Below are 15,653 nucleotides of genomic sequence, written 5' to 3'. Positions count from 1 at the left end.
ATTTTTAAGTTATATATTTGTACTGTCTTCATGTTCATCCAAGACAACTTTAGGCTTGTCTCATGGAGAGTGTTCCCACTCCCATAGGGCTCCGCTTCTAGGCTATACTTTTTCTTGAATTATTTCTTATAAAATGATTCAATAACATTTATCAGGAGTTTTATAGAGTGTGTGGTCTATTTGACTTGATACAGACAGGCTCAGTCTGTCCCAGCCCAGTGCGCTCCATATGGGGCTCTGTTACAGCCCTGTGCCTGGTCACTGTGCATGAACAGACACACAACATGAATGTAAACATGATACAACATGAATGTAAACACGCTGGATTATAGGCAAATCTGTTGTTCCAAGGATACAAGATACAAGCATTTCATGAATAATGGGCCTTATTCATGAAGCGTTTTTACAAACAAATTTGTACTTAAGGCCTTCTTACAAACATTTTTGGCATTCACAAAATGTTTTCTTAACTCAAAATGTTCTTCTGGAAGAGCAAATCCTACAAACAGTCAGAGCACTCGTAAGAACAACAATTCTACTGTTTTATATTATTACTCTGATAATGCAACACAAAATTCTAATTCCTCCATGATTGTGAGTTATATATTTTTTTTATGTAAATGAGTATTGTGGTGTTCATATCTGCTTAAGAACATGCTGTGAATCTGACGAGTTTGAAGTGGAAGTTCTGATTTTATTTTTAAGAAAACATCCATGAATGAGGCCCAGTGTCATTTGGGAGTTATTTTTTTTAAAAAACGTGTCTTTGCTTTTAAACAGCTTAATATAGCTTTTTTTTTTTTTTTTTTAACTTTGTCTTTAAATATAAGAAATTCAGAAAAATAAAAAGTTCAACCAAATGTTCCGTCTGATTTTTAACAACTTAAATAACTTAATCCTCTCCAACTTATTCATGGGCTTCTGTCATAAGGGTTTTTATTATTGATGGTATCAAAAACCTGTCTTTCTGAGATAAAAGCAAATGAACGCAAACATGTCTAAATCACGACTTCTCATCTGAGAATCCCGAGCAGCTGAGGACCATGTGATCGCAACATAAATATTGTACTTGCGTCTGTTGCTGTTCAGTTTATGCACTAGCCGCTTTCCATTCCACTGTACTTGAACCTGTCCAGTGCTATGACAGTTGAGCAGAATCTCATTTACTCCAGCAGAAACTTTCCTCGTCTGGCCTACAACAGAAAACCGTCATGAAAGACTGCTCTCATTTATTATAGAAAGATCCAATTAGAGCAGAATGAAACTCGGAGATGTCCACAAGCTTTGGCAGAGCGAGAACAGTGGCTTCAATCTGACAGTGTATCTGGTGAATACAATACATACACTGCAAGTAAGAATGTAAGGGAGAGAGAGGGAGGAAGCATGTTATTATTTACACTGTAGAGTGCATTCATATGCATGGGTTTGAGAATGGGGAGAAATTAGAAACATTGACATAGTGATTAACAATTTCAAACAAAGTATTAAAACCACGAGCACTGATGATGGCTCTGGACACGTGCGCATGTCCCTCCCATACACCATGGACTCATGACTGCCCCTGAATCCTGACCGCCCCTGACCGAGTTGTATTTTTCATGTATACTTTTTACTTTACACAAGTACAATTTTGGCAGCAATACATGCACTTGTAATTGAATACCTTTCTAGCGATGTAAGTGTACTTTTACTTGAGTACTCTTCAGTACTCTTTCCACCACTGATTATATGTACCTGTTCTCTTTTCACAGTGAACCAATGGCTTCTCAAGTAAAGACTACAAACAGGACTACAAACAGAACTACAAACAGGTCTGCCTTGAGTGTCCTGCAGACTACAAACATGTCCGCCACTGCACACAGATCTGAACTCTGCCAAACTCAAGCGATCTGGACTGAAAGTGCAGTGGCTTACGGCAAAAACTCGTTACAGACTACAAAAAACGACCTCGACCAAAGTTCAGAGGTCACACAGGGGTCATGCAGAGGCCCCAAGGAGGTCACAGACTGGTTTCTTTACAGATCTTTGAGGACCTTTTTGTGTACATTGGCCGAGGTTTGCTGATTGCTTTTGGAGTGGAATTTGGTCTTGATTTTGAACATGGAACTACGAAAGACCAATTCACAAGACTAATAGCTGAATTTATTTAAATGTGAATGGATTTATTTGTTATGGGATAAATTGGGTTTGGGCGATGACTATAACTATTAACGTTTCTTTAAAAAATAAATAGCATTATTTGTATATTATATGTGTTTACTATTATTTTAATGAAACACACACACATATTTACATACATTTGTGTTGGTTTTCCGTGCTTCCTGGGAACATTAACTTACATTCATTTCCTGGAGACTTATCCTGACCTTAACTATAGTCACTACTACAACTGTTGTCGTAACTTTAAAGGTCCTATATTATGCAAAATTGATCCAAACTCTGACCAGAGTTGTGTTTTGTTTCATTCACACATGTTTCTTCTCCTTTCTACCTCTCCAAAGCTCAAAATGCTCTGTTCCACCTTGTGATGTCATGTAGAGGTAGTTTCAAGATTAATAGCAACTTTTTACCTTTAGTTCAGTAGAGATTGGTAATTCCAGGGCTGAAATCATCCAAATGATTCTAATGAAGGTGTGTGCAGCGTCTGTGTGTTAAACATGTGTGAATGAAACAAAACACAACTCCAGGTTTGTACAGAAAGAAAACAGAGTAATATGGGCCCTTTAAATGATGTGTTGATCTAATAATAAAGGATTCACATCAGGGGGAGCTGATCTTTGTGCCATAAGTGAAGCAGACCCTGTGAAGTGAGTGAGTATACAGAGTCCCCACAGTGTGATAAAAGCCTGTCCATACACAGACTATGTAACGTTCTGGTGGAGAGTCGGCCATCTGCTAGTCTGGCAATGGTGTTGCTTTGCCAGGAATGTTCCACAGTATGGCGTTAAATGTGTCAATCTCATTCGGTAACAAGTAGATGAGGCCACCAGGTTCAATTATGGATCAGATCTGTGGAGCTGTGGAGAGTCGACCCTGCTGAAATGGTTTAAAGAAGACATATTGTGCTTGTCTGTCTATAGCTATAATCTGTGACACCTGTGGATCATTATGTTATAATTTGCACATTTTAAATCACAATATTCATCTAAAACAACTTAAAAAAAAAGAAACAAGTTCACTGACTTCTGCATTAGAAAACTGTGGTGCCCAGTGGGAGCTGACCTCACCGTAAATCTCATCACAACAACGAGCCATGGAACTGTCAGCGCCTCCGATAGACAGCTGTGCGTCATGCTAGCAAGCAGCGGAGATTTTTGTACCAAATGTCTACGCGGCACTGTTGAATTCTACATGTATCATCAATTAAAATTTGAGATAATTCAAACATACACAAATCACTCCAAATACAACATTCCAAAGCGTGAATGAATAGGGACACAACTATAACATGGTTAAAAGCTCTGAAAAGTCAATTTTGTAGAGTAGTTGTGCTTTAAAGGTAATTTTTTTTTTACCAGTAAAAACACCTGCAGTATACACAATAACATCTCCATTAGCGCTCGTGACTCTCCTTGGATCATGTTCTTGATCAGAGCTGCAGTCCCTACGCTCCACTGTCACTGCCCAGGGTCTAGTGCGCCGCATTAAAGACCATCCCCAGAACAACAGGCTCATTATCTCACATGGACCAGAGCATCAGAGGCATAACACGAGATACTGAACATAAAGCACTTCATCACATCTCTTTAGTCATTTTGTCATACAACATACAGCACCAAAAGTTTGGACACACTGATTATGTTTTTATTTATTTTCATGAAGATTCTCACTGAAAGTATCAAAACTATGAATGAACATATATGGAATGTAGCAAACAAAAAATAAACTCAAAATAACATACACTGGGAGTGTTTTGTACAAACTGTGGATTTCGTTTACAAACTTTAATATTTTTTCAACAATTTATATATATATATATATATATATATATATATATATATATATATATATATATATATATATATATATATATATATATATATATATATATATATATATATATATAATTTTTTATTTTTTATTTTTTTTAACTCTTACTCTTTCTATTATCAGTGTGGACAATTAGTGGAAAAACTGACTTCGGTGCATCTTTAGTCGTGCTCCATAGACTTCCATTCTAAAATGAGAATCATCTTTTATTAAAAGCCTAAAAAAGTTTTGGCCTTTATTTTATATTTTCCTATTGAAAACTACGTACAATTATATAAAATGTTGTTGTTGGGTTTTTTTTACAAAATTTTCACATTTTCCATGAGCCTTTAAATCTGTATCTCAATCATTGCTATGCCATATATTTGCATATACTGCAACTCCACAAAATGAAAATGTGAGTTTTCCTGATGTCCTTGTTACTGTCTCACCAAACGAACAAGCAGTGGGAAGACTGAGTTTCTTTGAGTTTGAAATACTGTCAATTTGAACAAAAAGGTTTTGTCCATGCTGATTTCTCCCATAGACTCCATTATAAATACAGGGTTTTATCTCCACTATAATTTATGGAAAAAAAAAACTAAAAACTTTTTTCTTTTAATGCGCATTTTCTAGCAGCAATAGTCTCAGATTTAGTTAAATTAGAGATCAGAGAGATTTTCAAAATTGTACTAAATTAAGATATTTTCCCCATCACTGAATCTGTGTCTAAAAACGTGTTTTTGATGAACAGCCGGTGTTCACACACATCTCCTGGGCTGTTTTCATGAGACATCTTCTCTTTTACACTATAAAAGACAATGTATATCATCATAATGTGGTTTAAAACACAACGTTTGAAGTCTTAACTTTAAAATGAATGCTTACCTTAATGATTTTTTCCCTGTCTTCACCTAAATTACTGTTTTTGCTGTTTTTACATGGAAATGTAGCACTTCTGATTGAAACACCCACAGAAACACTTCTTGAATTTTTTTTTTTTTTTTTTTTTTACCCAAACCATTTTTGGTGACTTTCTGTATTTTCTGGTTTTCCAGGCACAAACTGTCCAAAGGTTGTTTTGTATATGGTGACAGTGGACGTAATAGAGGGAGGGGCTAAATGTGGACACATTTTTGAAAGGAAAGAAGTCAAATAATGAGATTATAATGGAAGTCAATAGATACACACATTTCCCAAATGCACACAGTGTATGCAAAATCACATCTGTGTGAATTTTCCTGTCAACCTAATAAACACAGTGAAGGTTATCACGATATCTGCTTCTCAGATAGTTCTGTATCAGGACATGTGAGCCTGTGATGCAAATAACCACGTAAACATTACTTCAAATACTTTTTCACTCATTCAGACTTGATGAGGTATTCACTACTAACATATTCAAACCATTTTTGGTGTAAAATAAAAAATAAAAAAAATCTCTTGTTTCTAGGTTTTTGAAAGACATAATTTTTTACTGTTTGCTCCAGAGAAATAAAAACTTATCATACCAAAAACTATTTTTGCTTTGATTTTTAGAGTAGGGTACAAAAAAAGAGCTTATAATTAAAGTCAATGAATACACACGTTTCCAAAATTACAGTGTCTACAAAACTTCTCACATTGCCAGTATTGGTCTGATCAAGATAAAATTCACATATGTCTAAAAGACTGTAATTACACACATCTGTGTGACTTTTCATGGCAACTGAACAAAAACAGCCAAAGTTATCATGATAAATGTACCTCAATGTACCTTGTTTACGATTTTTGAAATAGCCGTTCTTTGCTTTGATCACTGCTTTGCACACTTGCCGTTTGTTGACCCCGACATGACACACCTTGAAGCAAAAGTCATTTCGGAGGACTTCAACAAATTCATTGAGAGAAGGCCAAGGATTTGCAGCACTGTCAACAAAGTGTGGCTACATGGAGGAATTTGAAGCAAAAGTATATAAAAAAGAATTGACATCAGTTATTTCACATTTTTCTTTGCTATATAATTCCATACATTTTTCTACATATGTTTGATGTCCTGTGTATGTGTGGGCAGGTTTGTCCAAACGTTTGACTGAGAGTTTATGTACAACATGAAAAACATAATATCAGGACCTGCCTAGTGATGCAACAGGTGCAAATGCAGAATCAAAGAACTTCCTCCAAATAAATACACTCATTTTGTAAAACTACTCGCTCTGTCATGTATTGAACGATAGCTTGATATAGTAACTATCACAGCAGGCGTAGTCAGGTCCCACCCCCTCCTACGCTTCAAGCTGGATTCAGGCAGTACCATCCAATCAGATTTGTTTATTTCAGTGATGCATGTGAAACGCAGAAACTCATTGGTCACAGATCATTTTAGACAAAACTATATTTCTCTCATCTCAGATTAATAGAATTTAGGATGTCTCTCGTTGATTCTGCTGAACTCTTTTTTTTCTTTCTTTTTTCCCCAAAGCAGCCATATTTGTTCTTAGGGAACTTGGGGAGATTCACCGGTGACCAGACTAACATCTTTGTAAAGTATTGGAGAAGTGTGTATTCTGGGTCCCAAGCAAGGAAACATGCAATTTAAGAGTTCCAACAATTCACTTTTTAAGTCTTCTTGTTGTTTGCTCCTAAAAAATGTAATAAAAAAGGCATAATTCTGGATGTATAAGAACAGCTTTTTCAGACAAAGAGAAGTCAAGCATGGAGGACCACCAACACACATTCAATACGCTCTCAAACAGGAGCAAAATACAGACAGAAGATGTTTTATATTTGGGGAACAATGTACACATTCACAAGAAACCTTTAAGCTACGTCTTAAGTCACAAAGCTCCAGGTAGATCAGGGGCAGTGCTGGAGACCTGTGCTTTATTGAATGTGAGCTAAAATGAGTGCTTTATGTGAAGATGTAATCTAAACACATACTCACATTTTAATACCTTAGTTTTTTTCCCCATTTTTTGTAGTTTTTCTTTCACCTTTTATAATTTCACTTAATGTAAACATGTTCTTTTTCATTGTCTGTTATTGAACGCTTGGATTAGGTGCTTGATACAATAATATTTTAAAATACTTCCTGACTTTAAATGCTCAAACCTGGGGATAGTTCAGAAGCACATGACGCCAACAAACACAGTGGCCCTCGTTTATCAAACTTCCGTATAGTGAATTTCTTTAGAATCTGTATTTTTTAGAATCAGTTGAGCCAAAAATGCTGCCTTTATGATTTTCTCTTCAGATAAACGCATTTTGCCGTTTCTGCGCCGTCATGACGTAAATTCCCTGGGTGAGGCCACCTGAGACGTGAATATTTTGGGGTGTTTCATTCAAATGACGCAGTGTTTTCTCCCCTGTGTTTATGACCAGCTGCTCGTGAATACAGCAGGATCCGAGCTGTGCGTATAGGTTCATAAATATTACACGCCCTCTGCCATAAGCACAGAACATACACTGAACTATACCCAACTGTACCCACTTTGCACCGCAGTGTATGGGCCAATTACTCAAACTTGGATGAATTCAATCAAATACTACACCGTCTGGCCAAAAAAAAAAAAGTCACCACATGGATTTAACAAAGCAAATATGTTGGGGTTGCTGCAGTTGTTCAGGTCTAGGTTCAGCAACAGTTTGTACTCAAAGAATGAGGTCAGCTGACACCTGAATATACTGAATGACCAGGTTATTCCGTCAATGGATTTTTTCTTCCCTGATGGGACAGGCATATTCCAAGATGACAATGCCAGGATTCATCAGGCTCAGATTGTGAAAGAGTGGTTCAGGAGCATGAGACATCATTTTCACACATGGATTGTCCACCACAGAGTCCAGACCTGAACCCCATTGAGAATCTTTGGGATGTGCTGGAGAAGGCTTTGTGCAGCGGTCAGACTCTGCCATCATCAATGCAACATCTGGGTGAAAAATTAATGCAACACTGAATGGAAATAAATCTTGTGACATTGCAGAAGCGAAATCAAAATAATGCCATAGTGAATGCGTGCCGTAATCAAAGCTAAAGGCGGTTCAACGAAATATTAGACTATGTGACCTTTGTTTTTGGCCAGGCAGTGGACTTCTATTAAGTTTTTGAGATGAAAACTGTGTGGGCTTTCCTCCGGGTTCTCTAGTTTCCCCCATCAGCCAAAAAACATACACAATAGGTCAAATCTTTCATCTGACCGACTAGCTCAACCTCTGAAGATGGGTCCCTGGGTGCCACAGTGGTATTGAAGGATGGGTCAAATGTAGAGGATGCATTTCTGTACACATAGGGGTAAAAAAAAAAATACTATTGTCAATGTAAAGATGTTTGTTAAAGCAAGTTCAGGGGCTCGATAGTCACAAATGTAAAGAATTAGGTTGAACATTTGTATATTTTTCTTTCTTTAAAAAAAAAAAAAACAACACCATGTAATCTACTTTTATATGAATGGGTCCACACATTCTTCAACTTGAATGTCCTTACTCAGAATATGGCGATTTTATAGAACCAAAATTAGTCACTTGAATTAGCCAGTTTCGATAGCCTTCAGGCACTGCAGCTAATCTTGTATTTCTATTTGCAGTTATAGGCACAGGGGGGCCATATAGCGTTTATCGAAGCTAATAAGCTAACATCTCCTCCACGCTAAGACAAACGCAGCAGGGTGCAGATAGAGATGTGTGATCATTCTAAAGGCAATCATCTCAACTACGGCAAGTCATTGGGTCCAATCAGGATAAACGTCAGATGTGTAGCTGAGTGGAAGCTAGCCGCAGGAGGTAAATATTCAAATATGGGAAATGTTAGCATGTGGTTAGCAAGTGTTAGCAGCTCAACAGTAACCAATCATAGCTGTATGGATCAAAGTCCTTCTGAGTGAGGGGAGAGAGCAACTGCGCACTTTTGAATAGGTGCCTCATTGTAATGTTGACCCATACTCCAGCTCCTGGTTCACATCTGAAGAATGTAACAGCTAGGTACTCCTTACCAAGGTCCTGGTTCAGATCTGGAGAAGATTCCTAACAAGTAACCCAGTTTAGGTCTTGAATAGAAAGATACTAATGATCAAATGGCCTTATCTGAGTGTAACCTTGCACAGCCAGAGAAGTCTCGCAGTATGAGCGCTCACAAACTCATGACAATGTATCTCAGCATGCTCCCGCCATTTTTTACACTGGACCAATGACAGAGCAGCATTGTGGTATTGACAGAAGCCAAAGATGAAACATCCAATTAACCAAAGCAAACATGGCAATACTGACTGAAATACTTTGTGGGAGAAATACAGACTGTTTTGTTTGTGTAAAAGGTTCAGAGGGAAGTGCTTTGTGTATCTGTGGAGGGAAAGATGTCGATAGGTCATCATAGATCATCCCAGATTGATAAATGTGTAAAACTCATTTCAGAGTGCTACATGTCGCTCTTGCATCTCCAAAAAGACTGACTCTTATTTGGTCTGGAGGAGGGCCTCCTCCTGCTTGTCTCCATTGAAATAAAATGTATCTGTCTCCATGGAGAATGTTTTGATGTTTGAAGTGCCACCTGCAGGAAGTACATACTGTGCCTTTAAAGACCACATTTTTGTTCTTTTTATCAGTCTATAATAAAATGCTACAACTTGGAAACTCAGTTAAAAGTCAGTATAGGTTTACTCAGAGGGCATTCAGGGTATGGGATTTGACTTCCCTGTGGTCTGAGGGAGAATGCTCAATAATTTATTTAAAGCTCTTCCCAAAGGCCTTGTTCAGGTCAGCTCTGGACTTGTTTGAGAACTCTCAAATTGAAACCAACGCCACCTCTCTCACTTTGATATTTTGTTTGAAACACAGTGTGGCAAACCAATCACTGCGGACCTGTGTTCCGGATAAAGTCATTTATCAAAAGAACTGCACCACGACTGACACAGCTCTGGGGGATTAAGAATTACTGCAGGCGCCATACCACCAATCAGACCATTTACAGCAAAAGGTGGTTCATTTATAAAGCTCTCCATTAGACTCACATCAACAAGCAGCAGTATCCACTCTTCCTGACAGGATGCATGCTGGGATTGAATTACAGGTGAAAGGCAGATGATTCATTTCTCTGCAAGAACAATAACAGTGTATACCTTAAAGAGGAGGTATTACATTTCTATGGGGTATTAATTGCTAAACACATTTAGCTCACCGTGTTACCTTTTATTGTTTTGAAAATGTTCTATTTGCTGAAACCAATGTATTAACGTGTCTAATAAGTTTCTGTTACTGCACATCGCATCAGGTTTGTCAAGTTATTCTGTACAGTTTTGTATCGTGCTTTTGTATATTTATGGAGATTGTCGTGTGGGAGCATGAGTGATGTAGACTTGTGAGCTGAGTATTGCACAGAATCTTACAGCTGACCGTAAACAGGCTTTGAATAGGGTCAGGGAGAGATTGCTAGATTACTCAAACATACATGACATCTAAAACCTCTTCAGGCATGTTTTTAGTGAGAGAACAATATAACATGATGGAAAGCTCCAAGAAGTTGCATAATACCCCCTATTTAATCACAACTATACCACATGCAAGCGCTTAGGCAGCAAAGACAGAGACTGACCGCAGAGACTGACCACAGACAGAGTAATCAATTTGTAATTTCTACCTCCATTTGGCGGTGCAGGTGGAGTGGGCACTACTAGAAATATTACAGTGATTCCCAGAGTGGAAGGGGATAGCTGAAAGAAGTAGGTGGTGGTAAGTTAAAAAAAAAAAAAAAAAAAAAAAAGAAGAAGCATTTTCATCTTACAGAGAATCACTACATTAAAAAGAGTAATTGACCAAAACAACTCTAGGTATTTGATGAAAAGAACTATACAAAAAGGTATAACAATTTCAACTCAATTACAGCTCAGCCTGGGTTGCCAGTGCCTTAAAGAAGAGATATTGTGCTTCTGTTGTGAGTCTGCTATACAGTTATAATCTATGACATCCGTGGATCGCTACGCTATAAAGTGGACATTCTAAATCGCAATATTGATCTAAAACGGCTTAATAAAAGAAACAAATAGCGGTGCCCAATGGGAGCTGATGTCGCTCTAACCGTCATTACAACAAAGAGTCGCGCAGCTGTCAGCATCTCCGATGGATGTCTGCACATCACGCCAGCGAGTAATGGATTTTTTTTTCTTTTTTGTTTGTGCCAAAATGGCTAAACAACGCTGCTGTATCCTACATGTATCATCGATTAAGAAAATAAAACTGGAGAATGAATTAAGTACAAAGCAGTGGGCATGTCCCGGTGGCGGTGAAAACGGGGGTAGATCAGTGACTACAGGAAAATTACTCAAACATGCAAGAATCACCCTGAATACAACTTTTACAGTGCAAATGAGAAGGGAAACAATTATTACCTAGTTAAAAGTTACAAAAAGTTGATTTTGCATGATAGGTCCACTTTAACATGCATAGACAACACATACACGTTTTTCCCATCCTCAGTGTATGAACAGGCCTCATATGAAAACTCAGAACCTCCAGAATTCACTCACTGAGCTGCAGAGGCTGCACTAGCACTGATTCATGATTGGCTGCAGTTGCTGGGGTTTAGGTAGTAACGATTCAGGTCAGAGAGAATATTTTTAAGTTACATACAGTTCCTTTAAGTAATGGGCAAAAAAACTACCCCCTTAATATATCCTTTCTAAAAAAAAAATAAAAATCAATGATACAAATGCTAACATTTTTTAAAGTAGACCTATTATGCAAAATCAACTTTTTAGAGCTTTTAACTATGTTATTGCTGTTTCTCCTCACCATTAACACCAGGGGTGTCCAAACTATGGCCCGGGTGCCAAATGCCTTCAGACCAATTTTTACTGGCCCTCAGGGCTTCAGTTAAACTGGCCCAATTGATCATAATCAGTACTTTTTATGACAAATTTGAGTAATCCTGCCTATATAACCTAAATAACATCACACTGCATTGTCATACAGACCTAATATTATATTTCAAACCTTATTTAAACTATGAAGTCAAAACTATGTTAAATGAACCATCTGAATTATTGACCGTATTCAAACTGGTCTGTGGCCCTCTGTGTCAAATAATTTTCAACACATGGCCCTTGGTGAAGAGTCTGGACACCCCTGCTTTATAAGAAAAGCAAAAAAAGCAGAAAGCAGAAAAATCTTAAAACAGATAAACACTTTTACTTTTTACTCTTTAAATACAATTTTAAATGGGTACTTTAATACTTCTACTTGAGTATTTTTTTTGAATTTTACTTTTACTTCAGAATTCACCAATATCCTTCATAATAACATGTACGTCAGGTTTGGAGTGTAAAACAATAAAACACGAATAACAGATATTTAAAATAGTATGAATTTTATTTTGTCTTAATGCAGGGATCAAAGGTCATGTTTGGAGCTGCCTTAGTGCTGGTAACGCCCGGGCCGCCTCCTGTGCTCCTCTGGTTCATTCCAGTGTTGGTGTTTCAGGGCAACGATTGCAGTGTCCTGTTCTTTAAGTGTCCTGTTCATCGCTTTCATGTGCCTTTTGGCAAAGGCCAGTTCTTGTGTGAGCTGTGTTCTTTATTTACTCAGTGCACTGTGAAAATGCTGTCTGATATTGTTATGTGCACTGATGACACTATCCAGCTCTTTCCCTTTCTTCTGGAGCTTGTCCTTGACGTTTTGCAATTCCAACTCCATTTTTGCAGTAATGTTTTTGGCGTTGCAAGGCTCCAGTTTCAGATGCATGTTTTCAAGTCCTGCGTAGATGTACAGGTTTCTCAGTTGTTTATGCGCACTGATGTGGGAAACCATCTCCTTCTCTTTCTCTTGGAGCAAAGCAGTGACTTTTTGAAACTCCAAGTCTGCCACATTTGTTTTTTCTTCTTGTGAAGCTCCTTTTTCACCCCATCATCTCCTGCAATGTCTTGAGATGCAGTATTCTTCTCTGACGATGGGCCTCAGTCTCATGTTGCAGTTCTTTGTCCTTCTTTTGGAGGGAATCGGTGAGATTTTGGATCTCCAAGTCTTTTTCTTGGTCAGTCCTCTCCTGAGTCTTGAGTCTGAGGTCAAGTGATTGGTTCATTTGGACCTGATTTGCGAGCTCGGGCCTCGTTCGCTCCAACTTTTGGCGGAGCGCCCTGACCAGAGCGCTCTCATCCAAGGGTACCTCGTCCAGGGGTACCTCATCCAGGGGTACCTTGTCCAGGGGTACCTCGTCCAGGGGTACCTCATCCAGGGGTACCTCGTCCAGGGGTGCCTGGGCCGGACCTCTTTCGTCTGGGTTTGAGGAGTCCTGGATGGTAGGAGACTTTAGTTGGGTCTCCTCTGACACACACATATATATATAGACTGGCCCGGCCCCTCTGTCAAATATTAGAGCCCATTGTGGCCCATGTGTCAAAACGTTTCCCCACCCCTGATTTACACTCTCGAAGTTGTACTTGGAGTGTTTCTTTTATTAAATCGTTTATATTGCGACTTAATAAAAGAAACAAAATGTCCAAATTTAAAATGTCCAAATTATTAGGTAGATTAAAACTACATTACAGACAAACGGTCTTCTTTACAGATCCTATATTATGCAAAACGGACTCCTGTGAGCTTTAAGCCATGTTATACATAGAGTTGTATTTTATTTCATTCACTCATGATTAACCCTTTATCTTTAGTCTGTCTGCATCTCCACAGCTCAAAAGGCTCTCTTCCACCTTGTGATGTCATGAAGCGGGAATTTTCAAGTAATTTTCAAAGTTATCAGCTTCTCTTAAGTTTTTGTTAAGTAGAGATTGGCAACTCTGGGGCTGAAGTAATCCAAATGATTCTAGTGGAGGTGTATGGAGTTTAAAAACACAGTAGTGCACTTCCCAGTATTACCACATGACATCACAAGGTGGAACAGAGTGTTTTCTGAGAGAAGAACTCAGCCTAAGTATGCAGGGTTTGTGTGTTTAACATGTAGAAATAAAACAAAACACAACTCCAGGTATGTTTTTGATGAGGAAACATTATAACATAGATCAGAAAATAGCATAATATGGGCCCTCTAATAGAAGCTGATCTCAGGTTAAGCGTCTCAAATCCTCTAAATCACCTGTCACCTAAACGCACCCTGCACTGACAGATCTCACATCCCCTGAACACATCGTCCACTTGTGCGTTCTATTATCCAAATGTCAGCCTGCGTACAGTCGTTTGTCATAGCACGGCGTTAGCGTTAGCAGATAGTGTTGCACAGTAGCATGCAGTGACTTTTATGGATAAGTAAGCAGACTTGGGGTGGGCATCAATATTTAGTCAAACATTTAATAACACCACTTTTTCTACAAACCACATTGCAAATTAGTCTGCACTGGTCAGACAGATGCACTGGTCAGCCTCATGTGTCCCCTTAAACAGCCATTAGAACTGCACGCTGACGCTCACTTCTTACAGTTGCAAATCAAAATCATATCTTTCCGGAAGAATTGTCCCATATTTCCCTGAAGCAAAGATGGTCGAGAACTGCCACATTTCCTCCACACATGTGTAATAGTCCCTTTATTCCACAGAGACTGTTGCTCCTTCATAAACACACAGGTCACAGACAAAACAGGCTCCTAGCTGCCTCTGCTGCTGTCACTCCACTGCTCCACCTGGATCCTCCATTTCACACAAACTAGCTCTGAAACTAGCTCACTGTTTCATTAAATGTATGTATTTCTAACTAAGATCTAATCATTAGAAACATGAAGTGAGTTATTTTACTCACTTGTGTTGAAAGTTGGTGCTGCTGTCATCACCTCGATAGTAGATTCCTCCGTAGGTTTATCATTGGGCTTATTTAACACTGTTTGAACCATGGATCTATTCAAATGTAGTCATCAACATACATGGATTTATTCAGCGCTGTTTTAGGTTACTGTTGTCCTCAGCGCACATGGGTTTATTCAGCATTGTCTGAGGCTACTGTTGTCCTCAGTACACACAGGTTTATTCAGCGCTGTTTGAGCCTGCTGTTGTTCTTGGGATGCATGCACAAACCTCTAATACAACCTGCAGGCCTCTCCGGTTGTAAAAGCACATGTAGAGAGTGTAGCATGGCATGGCCTGTGTAGGAATGCACCGATTTGATGCTGATAAAGTTTGCTAGATCAGATATGGTTCAGTCGGTATCCTGGTTGATATTGACTGAACCAAATGGTCATAATTGGCCCAGAAAGTCTCATATAGGCGTGTCACAATAACACAGCTTGGATCACGACATATTGCTACAGAGAAATATAAGGATAATCGATAATATTACTATAATATATTAATATATATATATTAATACTATAATTATATTAATATAAGCTACTTTATGCCAGTGACACTGATAATTAGTAATTTTTAAATAGACCGTGTCATTTAAAGGCATGAGCTACGATGGAATGAACTAATAATTAGCCAGATAAGTTATTTAGTCAACCTTCTGGAGCTCAAATCTTATCATATTACATAAAAATAGCAAAGATTTTCCCATTATTGTAAAGAAATGGACACACAAAAAATATTGAGGCCCAAAATAACTTTCTTATATTAAACAATAAGTCAGTATAGTAGTAATTGTGACAGGCCTAGTCTCATAATGTTTGAACTTTACAAAGCTGTTCTCTCGTTAGTTCAGAGATAAATAACAGCCACATAACATATTTGGAGCAGTTTTTATTTTTCTTTAAAGCAATTATCAGCAGATAATTGAATTT

General features: G+C 38.1%; 1 protein-coding gene across 1 annotated transcript in view; it reads left to right on the top strand.

Annotated features, from left to right (window-relative positions):
* LOC117375319 (carbonic anhydrase-related protein 10-like) overlaps positions 1 to 2,175 on the top strand; it is a 115,339-nt gene extending 113,164 nt beyond the window's left edge. Inside the window, exon 9 of the mRNA XM_055223559.1 lies at positions 1,752 to 2,175. Within this exon, the coding sequence (XP_055079534.1) occupies positions 1,752 to 1,774 (23 nt within the window). The 3' untranslated portion in view covers positions 1,775 to 2,175. The remainder of the gene's footprint in view (positions 1 to 1,751) is intronic.
* The last annotated feature ends 13,478 nt before the right edge of the window (positions 2,176 to 15,653 follow it).

The sequence above is a fragment of the Periophthalmus magnuspinnatus genome, chromosome 8 (genome assembly GCF_009829125.3).
Source record: "Periophthalmus magnuspinnatus isolate fPerMag1 chromosome 8, fPerMag1.2.pri, whole genome shotgun sequence".
Lineage (NCBI taxonomy): Eukaryota > Metazoa > Chordata > Actinopteri > Gobiiformes > Gobiidae > Periophthalmus > Periophthalmus magnuspinnatus.
Note: the sequence above shows the minus strand (reverse complement) of the source record. Positions and strands in the feature narration are given on the sequence as shown.